General features: G+C 42.4%; 2 protein-coding genes and 1 long non-coding RNA gene across 4 annotated transcripts; 2 read left to right on the forward strand and 1 right to left on the reverse strand.

Moving 5' to 3' along the window:
- The first annotated feature begins 818 nt into the window (after positions 1-818).
- On the forward strand, positions 819-2,113 carry LOC112892647 (3',5'-nucleoside bisphosphate phosphatase-like). The gene is made up of 4 exons (XM_025959781.1): positions 819-910; positions 1,018-1,338; positions 1,469-1,638; positions 1,740-2,113. The coding sequence occupies exons 1-4, from the start codon at positions 819-821 to the stop codon at positions 2,111-2,113; spliced, it is 957 nt and encodes a 318-aa protein (XP_025815566.1).
- Positions 2,114-5,199: 3,086 nt separating this feature from the next.
- On the forward strand, positions 5,200-18,152 carry LOC112891723 (probable phosphoinositide phosphatase SAC9). 2 transcript variants are annotated; one of them, XM_025958662.1, is made up of 13 exons: positions 5,200-5,450; positions 5,628-7,676; positions 7,794-7,901; positions 8,017-8,187; positions 9,196-9,438; positions 9,551-10,000; positions 10,431-11,198; positions 11,458-11,655; positions 12,717-13,151; positions 13,231-13,464; positions 13,964-14,221; positions 14,255-14,288; positions 17,690-18,152. In XM_025958662.1, the coding sequence occupies exons 2-12, from the start codon at positions 5,697-5,699 to the stop codon at positions 14,276-14,278; spliced, it is 4,869 nt and encodes a 1,622-aa protein (XP_025814447.1). In that variant the 5' UTR covers positions 5,200-5,450; positions 5,628-5,696; the 3' UTR covers positions 14,279-14,288; positions 17,690-18,152. The 2 variants fall into 2 exon arrangements, with proteins under 2 accessions (XP_025814447.1, XP_025814446.1); XM_025958661.1 differs by having other exon boundaries at positions 13,964-14,288.
- A 3,455-nt stretch (positions 18,153-21,607) lies between these two features.
- LOC112895171 lies at positions 21,608-23,287 on the reverse strand. Its single transcript, XR_003229166.1, has 3 exons — positions 23,221-23,287; positions 22,271-22,362; positions 21,608-22,175 (listed from the first exon to the last, which is right to left on the reverse strand). It is a non-coding gene; the product is annotated as an uncharacterized LOC112895171 (long non-coding RNA).
- Positions 23,288-26,507: the final 3,220 nt, after the last annotated feature.

Below are 26,507 nucleotides of genomic sequence, written 5' to 3' on the forward strand. Positions count from 1 at the left end.
CAACCGTTTTCGCTGTTTCCCTTATATCAACTCTGGTCGAGCAACGTAGCCGCATTTCGTGGATACGGCAGCTGGTCCTTACAAAGCGGATTTTCCACGTACCATTTGGCTGCTTATTCGGGCCATCCAAACAACACTACTGCATCTTCTTTCAAGTGCCCGTGTTTTGGTTGCTGCCCGTGATCTGGCACTCGGCAAAAAATCTTTTATTCCTTCACAGGCTACCCGAACGCCTGTGCACTTCGTCGGCTCTTTCATTCCTTTCCTCGCCCAGCTCCTTACCATCGCCACATTGGCAGCGCCGAACGCCGGAGATCCGGAGCCGCAGCGGGACAAGGGTAGGAGGAGGAGAAGGAAGAAGAAGAGGAGGCCGAGGGCGCCGACGGAGGAGGAGCTGGCTGCGCGGAGGTCCCTGTTCCGCTGGGCCTGCCCTGGCCGCGTGGTGGCGAGCGACGACGGGCAGGCTGCGGAGCCCAGGAGGGCGCGGTTGCGGAGGCCGCGCGTCGCGGTGGAGCTACACGCGCACTCGGCGTGCAGCGACTGCACGCTCTCGCCCGCCGAGCTCGTCGAGCGCGCGCACCGCAACGGGGTAAGCTTTCGCAGCTGCGCTTCTAGGCAATAGACATTGTTCGTCTACAGATTGCGTGTACTTGCATTGTACACTGTGATCAACGAGTCACTCACGCCTGATATTGTTGTTCACTGAATCATGCCTGCGTTGCAGATCAATGCAAGTTTACATGCTGAATTGCTGATACTAGTGAACTGCCTTGTGATCAGCGCAGGTGAAAGTGTTCGCGCTGACTGATCATGACACCATGGCCGGCGTCCCGGAGGCCGTGGAAGCGGCAAAGCGGCATCCAGTCAGGATCATCCCTGGCGTTGAGATCAGCGCCGTGCACTCGCCTAGGTAAACCTCTTCTGTCTTCATTCTCACGGCCGTAATCGCAAAACTTGGGCTATGCTATTGTCATTCACTGCAAAATGTGTTTAGTTCTTAGCCCTTTTGATTGGTAGTGACGAATCAGGGTCAGGGGCTGAGGAACCCGTGCACATTCTTGCATACTACGGTAGCTGGGGTCCTGCTAGACCTCAAGAACTAGAGAGGTTTCTAGCCGGTATCAGGGAGGGCCGATATGCGCGCGCAAACGAGATGTTACTGAAGCTTAGGGGCCTTGGCATGCCAATGAAGTTGGAAGATGTGTGTACGATAGCTGGGAATGGAGTGGCTCCCGGCAGATTGCATGTGGCCCGTGCCATGGTTGATGCTGGATATGTGGAGGATCTCAGGCAGGCTTTTAGCAGGTATTTGTACGACGGAGGACCTGCTTATGCCACGTAAGTTGTATCGATCAATTGTTTCCCTTGCCCTCTCTAGATCATGTGTGATGGTATGTTTATAGTTCATTCTGTATCAGGACGTGTAGAGCTACATTAACAATGTAGATTTCGTTTTGTTCGTTTGTAGAGGTAGTGAACCGAGTGCGGAATCTGTGGTGCAGCTAGTTTGTCGAACTGGGGGTGTAGCAGTTTTAGCTCATCCGTGGGCACTGAGAAATCCTGGTGCTGTGATAAAGAATTTGAAAGCAGCTGGTTTGCATGGTATTGAGGTCTATCGAAGCGATGGGAAAGTATCTGGTATGTAGAAGATGACCTACAAAATATTTGCTATGCCTTTTATGCCTGTCAGATATATCTGAAACCTCAATGTGACTAACCAGGGACTGTTTCTTCAACAGGGTTGAGTGATCTAGCTGATACGTATGAGCTTCTAAAGCTTGGCGGATCAGATTTCCATGGACGGGATGACAAGGAGGAACCTGACGTGGGAAGTGTTGATCTTCCAGTCTTGGCTGTTTTTAAATTTCTTGAGATAGCTAAGCCAATCTGGCATAACGCAATCAGGAAAATATTTGCAAGTATCTCCGAAAGGACTACCGACTTGAATGGATCCAACGGATTCCAACGGATAAGTTCAGCTGGAGATTTCTGCATTCCGCGCCATTCTTCTGAGGACCCAGAGCTGACAAGCGTTTCTGAGGTTGATGTCCTCCGAACAGAAGTTACAGATATTGTGCTCACATATCATGAACTTGTTGTGAATTTGTTGTAATCAGTGGTTTTGAGAACTATTTGTGAACTTTGTGAATTTGTCCGTTGAACTCTTGTAAAACTATTTTGCATTGCTTGTTAACTTCATCGTTAAACTCCTGTAAAACTTGTGGTCGATCAGCTTGTTTGATGCATCTGTGTAGCTATTGTAAATTTGTAAAACTATTGTGTGAGGCTTCCCAACCGGGGAGGGAGAGAAAACAGGCGTTTCAAAAAAAAATTTATACCTTTGCCGAGTGCCTCTCCGCGGCACTCGGCAAATAAATCTCTTTGCCGAGTATCACTCCACTAGCACTCGGCAAAAAGCATACGCTTTGCCGAGTGTCACTCCACCAGCACTCGGTAAAGAGCATAAACTTTGCCTAGTGCTGACCTAGGACACTCGGCAAAAAGCATACGCTTTGCCGAGTGCTTCTCTCAGGCACTCGGCAAACGTCCGTCACCGTTTCTTCCGCCGTCACGTCCATTTTTTTGCCGAGAGCAGGATTAGACACTCGGCAAAGTCTTTGCTGAGTGCCCGACAAAAAACACTCGGCAAAGAGACCTTTGCCGACCCTTTCTTTGCTGTTTCCTCTTTGCCGAGCAAAGGGTTTGCCGAGTGCTTATATTATTTTGCCAAGTATGTCAGACACTCGGCAAATAAAGCTTCTCCCGTAGTGCAAAATTGCTTGTAGAAGAGGACCGGCATCCCATCTACTCCCGGAGCTTTTAGATCACCCATATTGTCAAGGGCTGATTTGATCTCCTCATCAGAAAAGTCCCGCCTCAAATACTGATTGATCTCAGTAGATACTTTCAGAGGAACACACGAGAGTAGCTCATCATAACGACCACCTGCACAGCTGCGAAATAAATCTTTATAAAAGTTAGTGATAAGAATCTCCATCTCCCTCATCATCCTTCACCAATCTCCTGATTCTATTCCTCCTCCGTGAGGAAGGGGTTGGTGGTAAGGTGTTTCCCACTACCGCCTATGCGGACTGTAGTTTTCCATCCCCCCCTTTACATTTCACTAGTGCCATCGAGAAGGTTTGTGTTTAAACAAATTGAGAAGAATATCGATCCAATATCATGTCCTAATTGATCAGTTCGAGATGTTTAAAGCACATCAGCGCTGGTTTGTTTTATAAACTACTCTATATCGACCCAAATATATGCTATTTAGCACATCCTACTTTCTGACTGGCTGTCTAGCCTCCCTCCTATTAAACACAACAGGCAGATTCTTCTGCCAGTTTGTTAAAAAGAAAGATGTTTAGGACATCATGAATGTATATAATTGATTCATACTATGATATTATTAGTTTTGTTGTTGTACTTTTCTGACGTCATGTAATTTTTCATATCTAAAGCTATTTTGTAAAAAACTATCTGCCTAAAATTCGAAGTTCACTTGGAGCATTATTATTTAAGATTCAAAAGGGAGTATTCTGTTCCACGATGACTTAAAGCCTAAAACTAGTACGTTCTTTTTTTTTTGCCAATTTGTGACCTCGTCAAAATTTAGGACGTACTATATAGCAAATTTTTAAAGTATCTCCAACAGATTACCATAGCTCTTATCAAAAACACACTCTCTCCATTACCAATAACTACTTTTATAATTTTGGTAATGGTTGTTGCAGCAAACTATTAAAATCCAATCACCAATGATAAAGTAGAGGGATGAATCTCTTTATTTAGGTAGGAGGGAGAAGTGTTTTGGTGATTATAAAAAAAATTTGGGTAAGGAGAATTGGACTGGTAATGTCGGAGGAAATCTCCAGCCGGGTGGCGGAATGCACCCGCCTAATCCTAGATAAGGATGGGTTTGGAGGAGACTTAGGAGCGCTTGATCTAAGGGCGGAGGAACACGGGAAATACACAAAGATTTAGAGTGGTTCGGACCGCCGGAGCGTAATACCCTACGTCCACTTGTGTGTGTATTGCTTGAGAAAGCTTGAGAGTCTTTGTGGACCTGAGAGACTTGAGAGCTTGTCTATGAGACCTTTGATGGATCGATGCCTTTCTAATGAGTACACTCTCCTTTTTATAGACTAAGGGGAGCACTTACACAGTGCGGGGTCCCGACAGGTGGGCCCGGCCAACAGGAGCCTGTTCTACGAGAGATATGGAGATCTTCATCTCCAGCTTCTCTCTGTAGTCCTCACGATCGGGAAGTCGATGTGCGTATCCACAGTCAAGATATGGCCGTGTGCCGCCTTGCCGGCACAATATCTGCTGTTAGTGTTACCCAACAGTGGAAGCCGTGCTGCCACTGTTGGGTCAGGACTCTCTGACAGGCGAAGAAGCAGCGCTGACCCTGCCGCGCCGTCGCCTCCGCGCGCATTGTTGCAGCGCACGCCTCAGCACACATGTAGCAGGTCATCATTACTCACGTGCGCAGCGCCGTGATGTGACTAGACGTCGTCTGCCCGCGCGCAGAGCACAGTGACGCGCCGTCTTGGTAACAGACGGGCTTACCGTGGTGTCAGTTGGGCAGACCATGCTTTGATTTGGGCGCGCACAGCCCACCTACCAGCATTCAATACGGTTGTTGGGCTGGCGTTCCGCGGTCGTCACCTTGGTGGCACGTGGCGGCGCCGGACCCTGTCCCGGAGGAAATAGGGGGGTCCGGGTCCCCGAGGCCAGCTGGAGAGGCAGGCCCATGGGGGTCTGGCTCCCACACGTGGCGACGCTGGACCCCCTAGGGTCCGGGCTTGTGGAGGTCAGACCCGAGCACCCTGCCCATATGGGTACGTGGAGATGCTGGACCTATATGAGCACGGGGGGGGGGTCCGGAGACCATGATCCCAGCTGTCAGGCCCGAGTCGTACGCCTCGTCACCCAAAAAGTTAGAGCTAGACACCCTAACAGGAGGTACCTCTGTCTGTATGTACCGACGGGTAATCTCCTGCAGTATTCCAATCGCCAATATTAATTTTTGGTATTAAAGAGAGAGACGAGTAATGTTTCGGACATACTCGTAGCGTGCACGCTGGACCTTTGGACGTGTGACTCAGGTAGGTCGAGCGTCCAGCAGCGTATTCAGTACGAAAAAAGTGATGGTGTGTTGGAATTAAAGCAAGGCAATTGTCTGAAGCCTCGACTTAAGGGCGGCACTGCGATGGATCTGACAGCTCTGAAACTTCCCGTCCTCTGACTATTTCACTCCCTTCTCTAATTTACCCCCAATTTCTCCTCCAAATCATTTGCGCTCCCCCCTGCCTGGAGATTACCGATCCTGACTCCTCACCGGCGCGGGGGTCGTGACCCCCTCCCTCTCGCACCGACGGCCTCCTCCGGACTGGCGCGGTGCCTAGATCCGCCCAGGCTCGGATCGATTTCTTCTTTTCTTGGTGAGTAGCCCTAGCTTGCTGGGACAAGGATTTTTCTAGGAGTTCGTTTCGTTCCTGGGATTCCTCCGTTCTTTCTCTGTGATCATAAGATAGAAAATCCAAATCAGTTTAGCTGCGGATTTGTTTTCTGCGTGCTGCCGTGCTAATGTTGTGTGATTCACCGATCCATTTCATTAGGTTCTTCTTCAGCGTGCAAGATCAATCCACCCAAACTGCCCGTCCAGTCTATTTCTCCAGAAATTCCAGATGTTTCGCAGCAAGTCGCTGCCCAGGCCCAAGGACACATCGGTCGTCGTCGTTGTTTTGGAGACGACCGAGGTGTACATTGTGATCAGCTTGTCGACGAGAAGTGATACTCAGGTCATCTATGTCGACCCAACCACCGGTGCCCTGCGCTACCTGGGCAAGTACGGGGAGGACGCCTTTGATTCTGAGGCAGCAGCATTGAACTACATCACTGACGGATCAAGGATTCTGTCCAAGAGCACCACATACGCAAAAGCAGTGCTGGGCTATGCAGTGTTGGGAAGCTACGCTTTGCTTTTAGTTGCGACACAGTTGAGCGCAACAGTACCGAACCTGCCTGGAGGTGGATGCATATACACAGTGGCGGAGAGTCAATGGATAAAGATTCAGCTGCAGAACCCCCAACCTCAGGGGACTGGAGAGCAGAAAAATATCCGTGAATTGGCTGATCTTGACATTGATGGGAAGTACTACTTCTGTGAGACAAGGGATATTACCAGGCCCTTACCAAGCCGTATGACACTACGGGAACCAGATGAGGAATTTGTTTGGAATGAGTGGCTTTCAAAGCCCTTTAAGGACATTGGCTTGCCAGGGCACTGTGTCATTCTTTTGCAGGGGTTTGCTGAGTGTCGAAACTTTGGAGGTGCAGGGCAGCAAGGTGGGTTAGTTGCCCTTATTGCACGCCGTAGTCGATTGCATCCTGGAACCCGCTATTTGGCTCGTGGACTGAATGCATGTTCAGGCACAGGTAATGAGGTAGAGTGTGAGCAACTTGTTTGGGTTCCTAGAAACGGTGGACAGTGTATCCCTTTTAGCTCATATATCTGGCGGCGTGGAACTATACCAATATGGTGGGGTGCAGAAATAAAGAATGCTGTGTCAGTAGAAGCTGAAATATATGTTGCTGATGATCCTTACAACGGGAGCTTACAATACTACCAACGACTGAGTAGAAGATACGGCAATAAATCATCTGAAGCGAATGTATCTAGGCATAAGAAATCTGGAATGGTTCCCATTATTTGTGTTAACCTACTAAGATACGGTGAAGGAAAAACTGAGTCAGTTCTTGTTGATCATTTCAAAGAATCTCTGCAGTACATGAAGTCTACTGGAAAGCTTGGTAGCACGTGGATTCAGTTGATAAATTATGACTGGCATGCCACTGTGAAGTTAAAAGGACAGCAGCAGACAGTTGAGGGCCTATGGAGGCATCTGAAAGCACCTACAATGGCCATTGGCTTCAGTGAAGGGAAATACTATGATGTAAGGCAGCAGCTTAAGGAATGTAAAGGATCAATTATCTGTAATGACGACATAAATGGTGGATTTTGCATGGAATCTATTCAAAATGGGGTGATACGTTTCAATTGTGCAGACTCTCTTGATCGGACCAATGCTGCTAGTTACTTTGGGGCACTTCAAGTTTTTGTTGAACAGTGTAGTCGATTGGGTATCTCACTTGACATAGATGCGATGTTTGGGTTATCAAGCAGATATTCTGAATATGACAGTCGAAATGCTCGTTCTTTGCCCCCTGGATGGGAGGAGCGCTTTGACTCTGTAACAGGAAAATCATTTTATATCGATCATAATACACGAACGACCACATGGGAACATCCATGCCAGGAGGCTCCACAGAAGCCGTGGAAGAGATTTGATATGACATTTGATCAGTTCAAAGGCTCAACAATGCTTGCTCCAGTGAACCACCTTGCTGAACTTTTTCTTTTGGCCGGCGATATCCATGCCACGTTGTACACTGGCTCAAAAGCTATGCACAGTGAGATTCTGAACATATTCAAGGAGGAAACAGGAAAGTTTAGTAAATTCTCAGCTGTTCAGAATGTGAGGATTACAGTGCAAAGAAGGTACCACAATTATCTGAATGATAGTTCCCGCCAAAAGCAGTTGGAGATGTTCCTTGGATTGAGGCTATATAGGCATCTCCCGTCCATCCCTATGTTCCCTCTCAAAGTAGGTAAACTTACTCATTATCAGTATATTCTTTCAAATTCATGTTGTTGGTCTTGATTTCAGTATATTATTTATATTATACTTTTTGTGTTAACATTCTTGATCTTGAAAATTTAGGTGCTATCAAGGCCGTCTGGATGCATGTTGAAGCCAGTTCCTAGTATCACCCCAGTGGCTGATGGTGGTTCCAGTCTTCTCAGCTTCAAAAAGAAGGATCTTATTTGGGTATAGTTCTTCTTTAAATACACTGTCCAGTAATTCCTGATAACTATCTGGTTTATTTCATTTTTGTCTTGATTTTTTTTTTCACATAGCATGTTAAGGACTTCTGCTCCTGCAGGTGTGTCAGCAAGGTGCAGATTACGTTGAACTTTTTATATACCTTGGGGAACCTTGTCAAGTCTGTCAACTGCTTCTTACTGTCTCCCACAGTGTTCAAGATTCTTCATATCCAGCAACTGTAGATGTTAGACTTGGTTCAAGCATAGATGCCCTTAAGCTTGTGGTTGAGGTCCTTGTCTCTTATCTTTTCTCACTGGTTTATTATCATTTCTTTTATTTTCTTGCTCCAGCTATTTCATCAAATTGTTTTTGTAAATAAAGTTATTTCACATATTTTTTCGATTTGGCTTGATGAACTATCACCCTGTACCCAATGTCAGGAACGCAGACACAAAAATGACATTCCTTGCTAAAATTTGAGCATCTGATGTGCCATCAAAATCTGGTTTTAAGACATCTTGCTATTTTGCGATTCCAACAATTTGAAATATGGAACATGACTTTTGCATGGTTCAGAACCAGAGTTAAACTGCTTGCTGATAACTTTTGCTAAAACTGAAATTAGCTAAGCAGACTTTTGGCGTGGATTTCGGTTAAGTTTACAACCATTTCCATATATTGTTCAGGTACCGTAGAAATTTAGATCTTTTTCTTTTCCTGGAACATGCATGAAGGCGAGCTGTGCGTCATTTCATTAATTGAAGATGATAAGTTTGTTAGGTTACATGCCCTAACTGCCTACATTACACTTATAACATACGCGACACAGACATGTAAAAAATGACTATACTACCAAAGAGACAGAAGGATCCTGTCTAGCTAACAGCACACGGAGATCCCTAGCTCAAGCCGTTCACACAGATGGTACTGTCAATTTAAATTTGGTTATTGCTCCATCTGGTATTGGTTTCATCTGATATATTTGTGTCATTGTTAAAGTATTGTTTTGTATTTTTCTACAATAATGCAATTAGTTCTCTAGATATTTTCTGTGTATGCCAACTGCTATGCATTTGAATAATTGATATTTTCTCCTCTATGAAATCCAATTAAAGCATGCGGATGCATTAAACTATAATTTACTTTTCATTAGAACTCTTCTGTTTTTAGGCAATTTTTAATTCTTTACTAGCCAGACAAAGGCCTGCACGTATTGTTTCCATTTGTTCCCTCTGCTGTATTTTGAACATCTTATTTAACTGGTAGATGAATATTAATTGGGAGATTACTTGTTTAGGGTGCTTGCATTCCACAGTGTTCGAATGGCACAAATTTGTTGATTCCAGTCACTGGAAGAATTGATCCAGAGGACTTAGCTGTTACAGGAAAAAGTGCTAGGCCTAACGTTCAAGAGAGCACTTACCTTCCATTGTTGTATGACTTTGAAGAGTTAGAGGGAGAACTAAACTTTTTAAATCGGATTGTTGCATTATCTTTTCATCCATCTGCCGCATCGAGGACACCCATTACTCTTGGTGAGGTAAATTTTTGATGAATTTTTTAGACAGGATGCTTTTAGAATGTTATTTTGGGCTTTACTACTTATTCCTCTATATCTTTTTCTTGATTAGTTTGATAAATTTCTTTAACAGATTGAAGTACTTGGAGTTTCTCTTCCATGGGCGGACATGTTAAACAATAGTGGACGTGCTTCTGAATTTATGGAGCTTCTCCATAAAAAATTATCACATGCTCACTGTGATCTAGGTTTGAAGTCTTTTGCAAATTCTTCTGGGCCTGGGAATGATTCTCATGGCAGTGGTGGGTCTTATACTAAAAGTTCATCATCAGTTCAACCAGGTGGTTCGGAAAATTTGTTGGATTTTCTCACAGGTGATTTTGACATGTCGAAGTCACATGTAACTGAAAATACATCTTTTGGTAATGGGGAACAAACAAACTTCTTAGATGATGGATTTGATGTTAACCCTTTTGCCCCTTCATTGGAAGTTCCTGCTCCTATAGTGAATAACCAGGTTGAAGAATGTGGCAGCACACAGCTTTATCTTCAATTTTTGGAGTCCCTGTCTGGCTATAATAAGGTATCCATTTGTTAAAAAAATCACCTTATTTCAATTCTATTTTTTATATCTTCTTGTTCTTGGTAGACTTTTCTTTATCCATGTTGAGCATTCCTTTTTCTAAAATAATCTGTGGTGAGTCCTGAAGTTACCAGTAATGGGCAAGAGGGTAGTTTCTAGTAACAACATTACTAAAACCTTTTTTCCCTAACAAAGACAGCTTCCAATGATAAGTTGTATAATCTCTAGTTCTATTCAGGTTACAGTTGTGTTGCTTGTATGGTTGTGTACTTTACATATTTTTAGAGTTCTGGCACTATTACTTTCCTTGCTTTCCAATACATACTTGTTTATTCTGGAAAAAAGGAATAGAAATGGACCTATTTTAAAGAAAAAAATGTGTTTATGAATCTAAATCCAATGTAGATGTAAACTTTATTCATCTTTCCAGGGAAAGGGTCTTAATTTTGAGCAAATGATGAAGCTAGAAATAAAACGTCTCCATCTTGGTCTTTCTGCCGCTGAAAGGGACCGAGCATTGTTATCAGTTGGTGTAATTCCTGCCACAGTAGATCCAAACCGTTCAGTTGATTATTCTTACCTGTTGAAGTTGTCCAGCTTAGCTGATAATCTAGTGCTGCTGGGCCATGCAGTCCTTGAGGATCGTGTTAATGCTTCAATAGGGCTTGAAAAGGGCAGTGAACACACCATAGACTTTTGGAACATCAGTGAAAATGATGCCTGCTATGATGGGGCATGTGAAGTCCATGCTCCGTCTTCATTACAAGCTTCATCCACTGGAGAAAATCAATCAGTATTTGTGGAATGTTCCCAGTGTGAAAGGACAGTTTGCAAAGCTTGCTGTGCTGGGAGAGGAGCCTTCCTTTTGCTTAACACCTACAAGGATCTGAAGATATATGGTGGGAGTCAAGGTGGTGGCTATTCAGCACTGGCAGATAGTTTTGTGTGCAAATCATGCTGCAGTGAAATTATCAAACGTGCATTGTATGTGGATTATGTCCGGGTTCTTCAGAGTTTGCGGAGAAAAGACCGTGCAGAGAAAGCAGCGCTGAATGCTGTGAATCAGGTCTGCCAACTAGAATCCAGCAAAATATCTGATTTATCGCATAATATTCAAACCGGTCAGAGACAATTGAAACAGATCCTTGATGGTGAAGAATCCCTCGCAGAATTTCCATATGCAAGCTTTTTACAAATGGTATTTCTCAACTTTGTACTATGCTGTCATAACTTGTACTCCTGTATGATGTGCTGCCCATTATTGATACATTCTGCTGTAATTCAAACATTATTGTGGCTGCCAATGGACCATGGGAAAACAGTTACAAACTGGCTTCATGCATATCATTTTTTTTTTCTTCTAAAGATGCCTCGCTCCCCTTTCTTTTCTTTTCTTCTATGACGTTTGCCTTACCATAGATAATGCTTTGATCAAGCCCTCATGTTATATTACTCAGGTTGAAACTGCTGATGACTCTGAACCACTGCTATCATTATTGGCACCTCTTGGTACTGGAGATTACAAATCTTACTGGAAAGGTCCTGAGAATAACACTTCAGTGGAGTTCTCGATTATTCTTGGTGGTTTATCAGATGTTGCAGGTGTTGCTATAATTGTCAGTTCTTGCGGTTACACAACATCTGACTGCCCTATTGTAAGATTGCCCAGTTTACTTTCTCTTTCTTCATCATGTTATCCTTATTTTATCTATAAAATCTGTATGGTCAATGTTAGCGAGGGTACATTAATATTGTATATATGGGAATCCCAGCTATATGGATATACCTCGCTGGACATTTCCGTTTTCTTGACTATTGAGGAGAAGAGGATATTTAAACTGGAGTTGATGAAATCATATTTTTAATCATGAAATCATGTAGCTTGATCAAATGAATGTTCTTCCAGAGCAAGAGAAGGAAGACATTTCAGTTCAGCTGTATGCTTGAGCATGCTACATGTTAATACAAGGGAAGCAATGTGTAAAATACTATCTTTCTCTACAGAATTGTTTGCCACATAAGCTTCAGACACATCCCATGCAGAGCCCACTTGTTTCCCAGAATGTCCACAAAAATGAAGGAGAAAATTTGTAAAGACGAAAATAGTTCTTAACATGGGCTCTACTGAGATCAACACCTGGTTTTGCTAAAGACAAAATGCTAATATGCTTTCAATTATCTGGAGCTGCATTAGTACTTTGGTTCTGACTTCTGAAGTCCGAACCTGAACTTCAGGATTGCACTAATGCTCTTTGCACTTTATTTTATGACAGCTTGTAATAACAGTGGTTCCAGTCTTATGATTCGTGACAGTCACCTGTCTTTTCTATACATGCACCATTAGTGTCACTATGACGACACAACTACATCTAATTTGTTGGCATAATCCTGATCTGGAGTTACGCGATGAGCAAGAGCTCCAAGACATCTTTTGCATATACGGCAGAGTTTATCTATGCATAACAAGAGGATCATTTAAACTAGCCTGTTGGGCTATTTTTGCTTTTGTCTGTTCTTTGCGTGTATTTTTTGGGGTCTGGAATCAGTGCAATGTGCAAAAGCTTCGAAGCATCTTTTCCATATTCTGGCAGAGTTAGCTATCTATGCATAATAAGATCATTTGAACTAATCGAGCTGTTTTCATTTTCAGTTCCCTTAGTGCATGTTTTTTTTTACTGCTTTGCTTCATATGCTAATAATCATGCTGCTTGTCCAGGTAGAGATATGGGCCAGTAATAAAATGCACCGAGAGGATCGGACATTCATAGGAAAATGGGATGTACAAGATATAGCATCTTCATCTCCGCATCTTTGTGGACCTGAAAAATCTAGTAGCATGATTGAAGAACCAAGACACGTTAAATTTCACTTCCCAAATCCTATTCGCTGTCGTATAGTTTCAATAAGAATGACACTTCCCCATATTGGTTCTCGTTCAACCAAGTTCAGTGAGGAGTTTGATCTTCTGTCATTGGGTGATAGCTCGTTTTATGAATCAAAACCGATCAATCCACAGAATTCATTTATCCATGCAAAAAGAATTCTCGTTTTTGGCAGTTCTTTGAGGAAGGAGATGGAGCCTGACACATCTGGGGGAATAATGAGAATGAAAAGTTATTTAGACAGATCACCACCCTTGGGGAGATTTAGGGTAAACCTGATGTCTTTTGCTGAACAGGTTCCAGCTTTTCATTGTAGCTATGACTGAAGCTTTTCTTTTGTATTTTCAGATTCCAGTTGAAGCTGAGAGGCTGAGAGATAATGATCTTGTTCTTGAGCAATATGTCTTACCTAATTCACCTGGAATAGCTGGATTTCGGCTTGATTTTTTCAGTGTTATAAGGCCTCGTGTGACCCATTCACCTTCCTCTTCAGAATTGGACACAAGGGAGTTTTCATTGACACGCTTGGAAGATAGATATGTAAATCAAGCAATTCTTTATATGCAGGTCACAATTGTTAAGGTACTAAGACACTGCCTCTGCTCAAAATGTTCTTATTTTAGTGGCTATATCTTTGTTATTTTCTGCTTCTTGTGATCTCCTTTAATGCTTGTCCCTGTTCAGTCCAAACTGCCATGGAGTCCGTCCAGGTGGCATGTGACCTAGTTTGCTGATAGGTTTTGTTGTAGACAGTTTAACATTTTGCAAAATGGAGTATTTTTTTCTTATTCATGTTAGTCTGAAATATTCAACTGAATCTTCTCTGAAACTTCATCGTTCATATAATGGTGGTTAGAGAAGTTCTCTCTTCATATCTCGAACGACTATACACAATAAAATATTGTTACTTCACCTATGTGATGGTGTTTGTGTGAAGTTTGCTGCAAGCATAATCATTTTCCACATATAGTCGAGTGTTCAATAAGCATACAGCTCAACTTTTTGATACCTATAATCCTTTTGGTGCCTTTTTGATATTTGCGTGCATAAACATTTTTGTTGTGCTTGTGATTTTCTACAGGAGTCTGGCAAGGTGGTTGTAGAGGAATACCGTTTACCAGAAGTAAAAGCGAATACATCACTATATTTTGATTTTCCAGATCTACAACAAGATGTTCGTTGTGTTATCTTTAGATTACTTGGGGATGTCACTGCCTTTGTTGATGACATTTCTGAGCTTGACGGCTTGAACTTTCGAAATCTTCCTTTGGCATCTGGATTGTCTTTGTCAAATAAGATCAAGTTGTACTACTACGCTGATACATATGAGATGGGAAAGATCGGCAGTCTCTCAGCAGTATAATGTGGAAAGATCGGCAGTCTCTCAGCAGTATAATGTATCTGAGGTATTAAGTCCTGACATTCTAAATGCTATCTTATGAGTCTGTCTTATCACAGAGTTCTTAACTTGATTTTTTGACAATCAAGTTACGCTTATTTTCAAAAGAAAGTTTCAGTTGATAAAGGATATATGATGAAGCTAAAACACATGACATAAATTGGCTTATTACTTCTCTTCTCTACCTTAAGCTAGCTACCTCTATACCCACTGGCGGACCCAAGGCCCGGCTAGCCTGGGCATGTGCCCGGGCTCCTTGCTGCGCCGTGAGCTAGTGAGCTTCTTAGTTTCTTGATCCAACGATCTGGAGATAGATCAGCTGGGCCAAATACACTGTGAACTTGTTATCATTTGCTAGGTTGGCCCAGGCTGTAAAAGAACTCTGGGTCCGCCACTGTCTATACCTTTGGATGGATCCTTAACATCCTTGAGCTAATCATGTAGCCAGCCTGTTATGGTCATGGTCCTGACCGCACACTAGGTTCGAATTAGAATTACATGTGGATGGGTATGGGTCCTTTTTATTGAGCCTCTCTTCTCTAGATTAAGCTACCTCGATACACACGGATGGATCTTTAACATCTTTAAGTTAACCACATAGCCAGACCGTCATGGTCTTGGTTCTGACCCTATGCTCCTATTTTGAATTAGAGTTACACGTGGATGGGTCTAGATCCAGTCCATACTGGCTTACCCAGATTTGGAAGGAATTAAAAATTTAGAAACACCATACGTCTCTAATCTTGAACGAATACCCTCTTTAGAAAGAGAGAGTCCCATCTAGTGACCTTCCATAGTGGACAATACTCGAACCAAATCGATTTTATCCTTGCTAGGAGAAATCGATTTTATCCTTGCTAGGAGAGAGGATAGACATGCCTGCTTAGATTGTAAGGTGATACCTAGGGAGTGTGTTGTCCCCCAACATAAGCTTGTGGTGGCGGATTTTCGTTTTCGGGTACGTGCCCACCGGGACAAACGTGCCAAGATTGCGAGAACGAAGTGGTGGAAGCTTAGAGGGGAAGAGGCACAAACGTTTAAGGAGAGGATGCTAGGCGAGGGGCCTTGGGAAGAAGGAGCAGATGTAGATGATATGTGGCTAAAGATGGCAACATGTGTTCGGAAGGTGGCCTCAGAAGTGTTTGGTGTGAGTAGGGGAGGCAAGCAGGAAGTGAAAGAGACTTGGTGGTGGAATGACGAGGTGCAAAGGGCTATTAAGGAGAAGAAGGAGTGTTTCAAACGCCTTCACCTCGACAAGAGCGCAACCAATATCGAGGGCTATAGATTAGCGAAGAGGTCTGCAAAGCGAGCTGTAAGTGTAGCGAAAGGTCAGGCTTTTGATAACCTTTATCAACGGCTAGGTACGAAGGAAGGAGAAAAGGACATTTATAGGATAGCTAGGGCCCGCGAGAGGAAGACAAGGGACATAAACTAAATCAAATGCATCAAGGATGGGATAGATCGACTTCTGGTGAAGGATGCGGAGATCAAGGACAGATGGCGAGAATACTTCGACAAGTTGTTTAATGGGGAAAATGAGGGTCCTACCTTCGAGTTGGACGACTCATTTGATGATACCAACAGACGCTTTGTGAGGAGGATTCAGGAGGCAGAGATCGGGGAGGCTCTGAAGAGGATGAAGGGAGGTAAAGCAATGGGTTCTGATGGCATCCCCATTGAGGTGTGGAGATGCCTGGGCGAGAGAGCGGTAGTATGGTTAACTAAGATTTTTAACCTAATTTTCCGGTCAAACAAGATGCCGGAGGAATGGAGGAGAAGTATATTAGTACCGATCTTCAAGAACAAGGGAGATGTTCAAAATTGTACTAACTACCGGGGGATTAAGCTGATGAGCCATACGATGAAGCTTTGGGAGAGGGTTATCGAGCATCACCTAAGAAGATTGACAAGGGTGACCCAAAACCAGTTTGGGTTCATGCTTGGGAGGTCGACCATGGAGGCGATTTTCTTAGTACGACAGTTGATGGAGAGATATAGAGAGGAGAAGGACTTACACATGGTCTTTATTGACCTAGAGAAGGCGTATGACAAAGTACCGAGAGACGTCATGTGGTGGGCCTTGGAAAAACACAAAGTCCCAACTAAGTATATTACCCTCATCAAGGATATGTACAAGGATGCGATGACTTGAGTTCGAACATGTGATGGCGATACCAGTGACTTTCCAATTAAAATAGGACTACATCAGGGATCAGCATTGAGCCCTTATCTATTTGTCTTGGTGATGGATGAGGTCACAAGGGACATACAGGGTGATATCCCTTGGTGTATGCTTTTTGCTGATGATATGGTGCTAGTTGACGAGAGTAGGGCAGGGGTTAATATGAAGTTAGAGCTGTGGAGACACACGTTAGAGTCGAGGGGGTTCAGACTGAGTAGGACCAAGACCGAGTATATGATGTGCGACTTTAGCCCGACTAGGTATGAGGATGGGGACGTTAGCCTCGAAGGTCAAGTGGTGGCCAAGAAGGATATTTTCCGGTATCTAGGATCAATGCTTCAGAAAGATGGAGACATTGATGAAGATGTTAGACATAGAATTTCAGCTGGTTGGTTGAAGTGGCGGCAGGTTTCGGGCATCCTATGTGACAAGAAGGTGCCACAGAGGCTAAAAGGTAAATTCTATAGGACGGCGATTCGCCCGGCGATGTTATATGGTGCTGAATGTTGGCCTACAAAAAGGCGACATGTCCAGCAACTGAGTGTAGCAGAGATGCGTATGCTGCGTTGGTTCTGCGGGCATACAAGAAGGGATAGAGTCCGGAACGAAGAGATTTGAGATAGGGTCGGGGTGGCACCTATCGAGGAGAAGTTGATTCAACATCGGTTGAGATGGTTTGGACATGTACAACGGAGGCCTCCCGAGGCGGCGGTGCGTAGTGGAGTTTTAAAGTGGGGCGATAATATAAAGAGAGGTAGAGGTAGACCTAGACTAACTTGGGACGAAACGGTTAAGAGAGACCTTAAGGAGTGGAATATTGCTAAGGAATTAGTTATGGATAGGAGCGCTTGGAGATTAGCAATTAATGTACCTGAACCGTGACCTTTGTTACTTTTTGTTTAACCCCTAACTCTTCCTTTAGCTTTGCCCTTTTTGTGTTTCTTATTCTTGTTTTCTGTGGATTTCATCTCTATCCTACCCCAACTTGCTTGGAACAAAAGGCTAAGTTGTTAAGTTGTTGTTGTTGCTGATGCTGTCACGTCTCTAATCTTGGGCTTCTCAGCCCCGGCAACAAACTTCTCTCTGCCCCTTGTGAAACTTATCTGAATGTTCTGCTCAAGCTTGAAACTATGAATTAGTATATGTGGTTATTGTGTACTACATCCTACATCTGTTTAGTAGATTGCTTCACACTGTTCTTTTACTTTGTCTTTACCTGTGTTTAGGTCAGAGATGCCAACATGGGATATTAACAGAGGATTGTTGTAAACTATTGTTTCTGTGTGTTGATGCGGGAGTGGCTGGCTGTTTCAACAAATACATGATGTCTTTTTGGAACATTCTTTTTCTTCGGTTTTCATGATCAGATGATCCGATTCGAGGGATCAAGGGATTTTGCCAGTAGAATTTCTGGAAGTTCATTTTTATGTAGAATATCTGGAAATTCAGTACGATTGCAGTTTCAGGAACTGCCAGGTACATTTGTCAATACCTGTATGGGACCTTTGTAGGGCTAAGAAGTGAATTTGCATTTGGTTCTTTTTGGTCATACATATTTTGAGCACAAAATTTTACCAGTCCATTTGTATGATACACGGCAATGCAGTTTATGACTCTGTTAGCTTGAACAGAACTGATGATATTTGAGACTATGGGACCAAAAAAGGTTGGTAACCAGTTTAATGGCAATGCCCGGCCTCAACTGCTAAATATCGAATCGGCTAGTAAGATGTGCTTGTATATCTGTTTTACTCCAACCAAATACTCATAATATTTTAATAAAACAGTACAATTGCTAGCCAAAATTGACAGGTAAAACATTGGTTGGGTCCGGTCATACTGGCGTGTACCCGTGGACTTGCAAATTTTACTCCTCGAGCCACAAACAACTAAATATATTTTGTTTTTAAGCATTAACATTGTCTTCAGAAAACCTTTTTTTTCCGTTGGAACTCAGTTTTGACAACTCTTTTTTATGATACTTATAAAGTGGATCATAGATGCCGGCCAGGGTTTTAGGATGGCTCTGAACATGGGTGTTGCGTGGATGAGCTTACGATCATGCAAAGAGACTTGTTTTTGGTGGGTAGTATGTGAGCGGGTTTTTTTTATAAGTACAAAACGATATACTAAAAGAGCAGTACTTTTAGAAATAGGCCCTCAACAGAGATGCAAATTACAACCCACTCCTCGAGAGAGACACGCACGCCAACACACCTCGTGGAACTGGCAACGGGGAAGACTACTGCAGGATACCATCGCCGGCGGCGGCGAGGGACGCCAGAGGTATCAGCGTCCAACGGAACCCATAAAATGATGCTTGGAACTGGTATGGAAAAGCCTCACAATGAAAGCTTGAGTTGGATGCGGATGAAGATGATGACCACCACCGCCGGCGAACCGAGGATGAAGATGAAATTGTCCAACAGGACCCACAAAATGATGCTTGGGGCTGGTGCAGAAAAGCTTCACAATGGAGGCTTGAGTTGGATGTGGATGAAGATGATGACGACCATCGCCGGCGAATCGAGGATGAAGATGAAATCGTCACCGATAGGAAGAAGAGCTGCGCCCAAAGAGCCAAAATAACGGCGAGAACTTGTAAAGAGAACTAAGAACACAAGCCTACTACTGGTCTTGAAGCTAAGGGGAACAAATTCAGGAGCAGAGGGTGGGGAAAAAGGGAAATAATTCGCTTGGGCGGAATCGGCGGAGAGGGAGGACCGACTCATCCACGGCGAGGATAAACAGATTGAGCCACTTATTTGTCCCCAAACCCAAGAGTCAGCCGCCGGCAAAGATGATGACCGCGGCAAGGACACTAGCGACAAATAAGTATATATGAAGAAAAAGGGCCAGCCCACCTCCCTCTCACCGTCCGCGAGATCGCTAGAGGAGGAGAGGAAGGGGGCCGGAAGCAACGATGCAGAGGAGGATAAGGTTGGGGGCGAGAGAGAGAGAGAGAGAGAGAGAGAGAGAGAGAGAGAGAGGGCGTGATAAAGGCCAACTCCTATTCTGAGCAGGGTTGATGGGAAGGCTTATGTGCAAAGGGTTATAAAACACACAAAACTTAGGGTGCAATGTATCAGTACTAGAAAACACACTATCAGTATCATGACAAAAGCGTCCTTAGTACTGGTTATGCAACCGATACTAAGCAACCAAGATTAAAAATTTTGGTCTTTTGTAGCGGCTGCGTGGTCCGATACTAAAAGGTTTTGTTAGTACTGATTGCAAACACCAACCGGTACTAAATGGGCCGTCACGCTGATGCACAGAGGCGACTTCTTTAGTATTGGCTGGTAGTACTAAAGTAACTTTTTTCTTTTTATCCTATTTCATTTTTTGCTGATGTTTATTTATACAGAATTGCTATGCGTACCTAAGCTAGTACTCCATTGTACGTCCATTAGTCGTGATCAAGTTGAAATAATATATGAAACTAAATAAATGTCACGATCCGTCCCGAAATTAAGTATATACAAATAGTACTACTTATTTAATTATATTAATATTTACAAATATATAAGTACATAAATATCACTATCCGACAGATCGATGATTATAAGTGTCTTTCACAATTACAAGTACATAATTAAAAATGTCATGATGATGATGGCGGCAGTTTATTAAGCTTTCCATCGTAAAAGAACTCTCTGTTAAGATTTATGATCTCGTTATTAATGAATCATACGAGCTGCTCCGACACTGCTAGGATCCTATCCGCCTCGGAAACTTCATCCTTCATACTCATCATTTGTCATTTGGAAAAGGTGAATATATTAAACCATTGTGTAAACAAAACGAGAAATAAAATTGTGAATGGTATATACGTAATTCTAAGTCCTCACTTGTTACCTTGTAACCTACTAAATTGTGCATGTACTCACGTACGAGCACCGCATAAATGATTTCCACTTTCATATCTCCAACATATTCTAGATACAACTCACATAGAGAGAAATGTTCGACAATTTGATTGCAACTTTGCTGGATATTCATTCTAAAACAAAGGACGACCTTCATGCACAACTAGATTTAGTAGAACTTGTAATATAATTCAACTAGGTGAAAACCCGTATGTTGCTACAGCCAGAAAAAAGAGTACTAAACAACGAATATATGAAAATAGAGTGGCAATGCTTCATAAAAATTTAAGAAGTTGCTAATACAAGAATGATTATTTATAAATTGACTAGAGAAATCAAATCACAATCCTACTTTATATCTTTCCGGTGATATGCCTAAGATAGTGTTTTATATTTGCAGGAAGTAGCTTCTGATATCCATATGACATTCACGAGGACCAGCATATCCAGGCATCGATCAACAAAAAAGTTATGGATACCTGTCACAATTAAGAAGCAACGTGTTAGTTGCAATTCTATCTATATCAAGATGATATGATGGTTTAGACAAATGTTATGGATATAGATGTGTTTAGCTCAGAGATAAATGAGAAACATAAATAGTAATACTATATTCCATTTTACATTATTCATATTTATTTATTCTGGTACAGACATTAAACATACATAAAAATATTAGAACAGGAAAGAAAAAAATAGAACTATTGTTACATCGCATCTATGATGTAAGAACCTCCTTATACACAATACTTTTCGTAAACGTACCATTCCCATTTGGGATATATTTCTTCTCATTCTTTTTTGTTTTCACCTTCGCATTCTTTTTACCCTTCTTCTTCTCACTTTTGTTGGTGTCATCATTTTCCTCAATAGTATTAGGTGGTTTCACGAGAATCTTAATATTCTTCCTCAAAGTAGCTCTAGACATCGCAACATACAACTGGCCATGAAAAAATACCGGCTCATGAAGGTACATACCAATATTGGGGATTGTTTGACCTCGTGATTTGTTGACTGTCATGGCAAAACTCAATCTGATTGGGAATTGCTTCCTTTTAAATTAGAAGGGGAACATCTCGTCATCGGATGGGCATAAGGATATCCGAGGAAGGAAAATCTGTTTTCTAGCATGCTGACCTAACACCTAACACAATTTCTATGTCGATTGTATTTCTTTAAAAACCTCGTACAACCAGTCTTGTATCGTTACATAGCCCGTTAGTAGGATCTATATTCCTAAGCAATACAACAGGACAGCCAGCCTTGAGTCTTAGCACGTGAGGGGGGTGCCCGCTTGGGGTCAGAGTACTAAGAAACTCCGCTAGATAATAATTATAAGGATCATCTATTGCAACATCAAAACTATGGTACTCCATCTCACCACCTTGGAAAGTGCCTATCATCTTCATATTAATCTTATCGACCCAATCATTCCTGGTAGATAATATAGCTCTCAATGTGATGTAGTCTTTCTTGAACATGCTCTCATTGATATTTGGAAATATGCAATTAATTAATGTATCAAGATTACTTGCCTTCCCAGTATACGGTACGCAAATCTCATCCGGTAGTTTCACCTCACCGTCGGAATTAACCTCCTCTGTTCCACCGCTAATGTGCAGTAAATATTCTGCGAACCAAGGGTCACTTTGTGCCCTCATGTTGCGAACCAACCTAAGATGCCGCATGGAACCCACAGATACGACCTCCGTAGCGAAGCGTCAACGATTTGAACCCTCAACCCCCTCCGAACAACAGGAAGTACTTGCCTTGCCTAAAGTCCCCACAAAACACAACCGTCTTACCCCTAAAAGAGCTTCACAGTACCACTCTGTTTCCTCATCTAGCAAACATCATCACAATCATCGTCAGTGTACCTCACAGATGCCTCCAAAGTACAGCAAACTCTAGCGTAACAGAGATTATATTCTAACTTACCCACCCGTCCGCAGCACATTTGTCAAAACAGCAAATGGAGGACTACTGCCTTTCTCCTGGCCTGGATCCATGCACGTGATCCGTCCGGTTTTCTGATACATACACAAAGAAGTTTACATGACAAACGGCATCGTCTGATAGTCGATGAGCGCATGCACGATAAAGGCATAATTCGGTCAATCTGTCGCCGCAGACACACAATGACTACGCACACCACCTCGCAGATGGACGTTAAGCACACCGTCACCGGCGCACGCTGCGTATCATCGTCGCCCTAATGTTCAAGGATATTTTTGAGAATGATAGAGGAAGAATTAGAGACAGTGCCCAAGATGAAAAGTGTGGAGGAATGTTGCTTCTACAATTTTGGTGTTTACATATTTTGAAGTTTAGTAATGAATTTTGGAGATAATTAAATGTAAGTTGGCAGGTTTACGGAAGTTAACTGAAAAGTCCCAGTTCCAGGCAGAACCCGACATATTCAGAGTAAAGTTTGACCATGTTAAGGGCTAAATGTGAGTAAATTTATCTTTTGACAGATTTCAAAGTTCAGCAATAAAGTTTGGAGATAAATGGACTGTAAATTTCGGCTTCAGAAAGATTCAGACTGAAACCGTGGTATACAGCAAGGTTCAGAACAATATTTGAGTATGATACATGCTGAATTAGAAAAAAGTGTATGTAACCAAAATTGTAGAGGAATGTGTCTTCTACAACTTTTCTGTTGGATGATTTCAAAGTTGACACGAAGAATTTGGAGAAACAGGAGATACAAAACTCGGGTTTAGCCGAAAAGAAAAGCACTGATCCTGGAAAAGCTTGAAGCTTTCCTGGCCATGAGCCCATGACGGCCGAAGCTCAGGCTGGTCCAGGCGTCCAGCTGGCCGACCATTCGATGGGCTCCTGGCTCGGGTGATGTGGGAAGAAAGAGCAGGGCGAAGGGAACTCACGGGGGTGCTCACCCGCGGCGGAGCAGAACGGGCGACGTCCCGGTCGCCACTTGATACTTTCTAGTAGTGAGAGACAAGAACTTCATCCCGTGGTAGATGACCAAGGAAAGAAAATAGTACCCAATGTTTCATTTACTATGTTATAGAGAAAAAGGAGATGTTTTGCTCAGTAATCTAGAACATTAGACCACTGATCGCTATGTCTCAAATATTTCAGATGAATCAGTATAGAAGACTGCAAATTGAGGGGACTGAAAAGTCATGATAATTAATCCTCTTCCCCTCTTAGGCTTTTCAAGTGGTATCCTAACTCTTAGGCTATACGAGCACCAATTATTTTCAAGTGGTATCCTAGCTAGGGCTCACATCTTTTTAAAAAAATTACCAATTCCATCACTAAATTGTGAAACTTGAAAGAATTAGGCTTCACTTCCTAATGAATTATCTCATCCGGGAAGGTATGGCTAATATAGATTGGCTCCACGTTTCGATGTTATGAGTTTCCAATGATGGAAAGTGCTTATGGAAGCACATCTTCAAGCAAAGGGATTAAATATTTGAAGTGTCACAAGTGAGAGAAAGAATAATCAAAATCACCAAGAGAGATAATATGATGTTATTGCTAAAAATATAACTTTTTGTCTTATCTTTGTAATAATATCTTCAATCATGTTTTTCCTTGCAAAAATGCTCATGAGCTTTGGAAGTGGAAGACTATCAATGAGAACTATGGAAGCATGAAAGATGTGTCAAATGAAATATTTTTTCTCATTGATAAACTTAACATATTTAAGCATCTTGATATTAGGATATGGAAGCTATGTACTCACGATTGAATATTCTTTTTAATGAGATAAATTCTTTAGATGTCAAGCAAATTAATGATGTAAATCTCAATTGCAAGATTCTCAACTCTCTTTAAAGGCCAGACTATGATTTGGTGTCCGCAATCCTTTATGAGAAGGAAGTTGATGGGACGACTCCAAACCAAGCCCTCAACAAGGTGAGGCCCCACAAGCTTCACAATGTCATCAAGCTGAAAAATCACCATCTTCACCAACACAAAGTGTTGCCCTTGCAAGCAAACAAGAGAAGATGTTGAAGAAGATTGCAATCAAAGTAAGCTCGAGAGAAGAAGAAGAGGATGAGGATGAAGGCTCCTCAAGTGGTGAAAGAGAAGAGATGGAATCCAAACCCATGAAACAAGATGAAAAGATGATGAAGTGCTCAAAGAAGAAGAACATCATGCGGTACATAGTCTTCCTCCAGTATCGGCACCATCGGAAACAATTGAAGGTTGAGAGGATCAAATATAAGGAGAAGACGAAGAAGGAACAGGAGAACAAGGAGAGCAGACCTAAGCATGAAGCTTATGCCATCTTTGAAGATTGGGTGAGTGGTGATGAAGAATCAAGTTCAAACTCAAGTGATGAATCAAGCAAGAGATTCACCACCCGCACAAGGAAGAGTGTCTCAACCTCATCAAACTTGTGTGTTATGGCCAGAGGTATGGGAACAATATAAGTGATGATGAATCTGATTCTCCTTCCATTGATGAGCTTCTTGATTTGATCCATTAGCAACAAAGAGTCATTAAAAAACAATCTAATGAACTAAAACAACTCAATGCTCTTAATGACCTTCATGCTACCTTGCTACAATTATAATAATTTGTCATGCAAATTTAACTTTCTTAACAGGGAGCATGATCAGATCAAATCTAAAATTGAGATCATTAAGAATGAATCTAATGACTTTTTGGTAGAAATGGAACAATCTGTCTCTTGGGCTATTCCTATCTCTAAGGTAGATGCTTCGTCATTGTACATTGGTTTGAATGATGAATCTTGCTCATCCCCTACAATGAGAAAAATACATTGAGAATTTATTTGTAGAATCATGTGATCATCTTATTGTCAAGAGAATGATGAGCTCAAACAATAAGACTCACGAGGGATATGAAAAAATTGAATGGTAAGAGCACCCAGAGCATTATCCAACCTTCTCAAGGTAACTATGATAACATGGTGAAGAAATTTGAGAAGGGAGCAATTGCTATATGCTTCAAATGTCATAAAAAAGGTCACAAGTCATACAAATGCCTGCAAGTCAACAAGATGGTCAAAGATAAGAAGAAAATGATGAACTTCACCATCAAGAATTTCCTCACCTACACCATGCCCAATTGGAGGAACGAGAGATAGAGCAACTCCTATGTCAATTAAGAAGAAGCAAAATGGCAAGGTGGTTAGCCCACAAGGTTGGGAAGAGAGAATGGTGATGGAACAGTCCCATTTGGGTGCCTAAGGAGGTTATCACCAACATGAAGTGGTATCAAATAGTTTGGGTTCAAAAGAATACTTGAAGCTCGAAGATCTTCCACGGATGATTTGAAGACTTGGCTCACAAGAAGAAGAGATGAGCCAAGTACAGAAGCCAAGTTCACAAGATTGAATATATGTTGCCCAAATCCCCATACAAAGGTAAATAAGTTAATGGTAGCTAGAATTTAACCCAAATCATCATGTAGCACCTTCTCTTAAATGGTATATGTTGCATTTCCAAGCTTTGCATATCATATAGTAGGTTGCTTGTGCCTCTCACTTTAACCCATGAGCAACCTACATGGTTTGGTAAGTGTGTAGGATTCTACACTTCAATTCTTTTTGACGGTACTTGGACTTCATGAGTCATGAGTTTTCATTTGAATATCATGAACACAAACTATAGGGTAGATGTTGGTGTATCTTATGCCTCAAAGTAATTTTTTATTCTGCAAGTGCACGAAATTACCGATGTAGCACTTCATCATGGAGTATTCTACGGTATCATGAATTTCCTCGTGGAAAAACTGTGATTAAAGAGCATCAAAGCGTTGAATGATAACTTTACTAATTATATCAACCAACTAAATTAACTGGGTAAGAAGGATATGATAACGAAGGGTATGGCAATGACCGTGACATAAAGATACTCTTACCTTACAGATAGGTAGCTGGAAGGACAACGAGCGAGACTAGATTCCTAAAACACTTCTAAACTATCGGGTGATCCTAACTAGATTAGATCATGCTCCTAACTAGCTTACCGAGAACCAGAGCTTACTTCGGGGGGCCTCAGCAATGAGTCCAGACAGGGATGAGAAGGGAACTCTGAACAATTGGCTACTACTCATATTAAACTACCCAAACATGGTGGACTACAAAGTATAGATAGGCCTGTCACCATCTTTCACCTACCACACAATTCCCCGGGGTAGAACACACTTCAAGGTAGCACTAAATCTA

This window comes from Panicum hallii, chromosome 5 (genome assembly GCF_002211085.1).
Source record: "Panicum hallii strain FIL2 chromosome 5, PHallii_v3.1, whole genome shotgun sequence".
NCBI classification, from domain to species: Eukaryota; Viridiplantae; Streptophyta; class Magnoliopsida; order Poales; family Poaceae; genus Panicum; species Panicum hallii.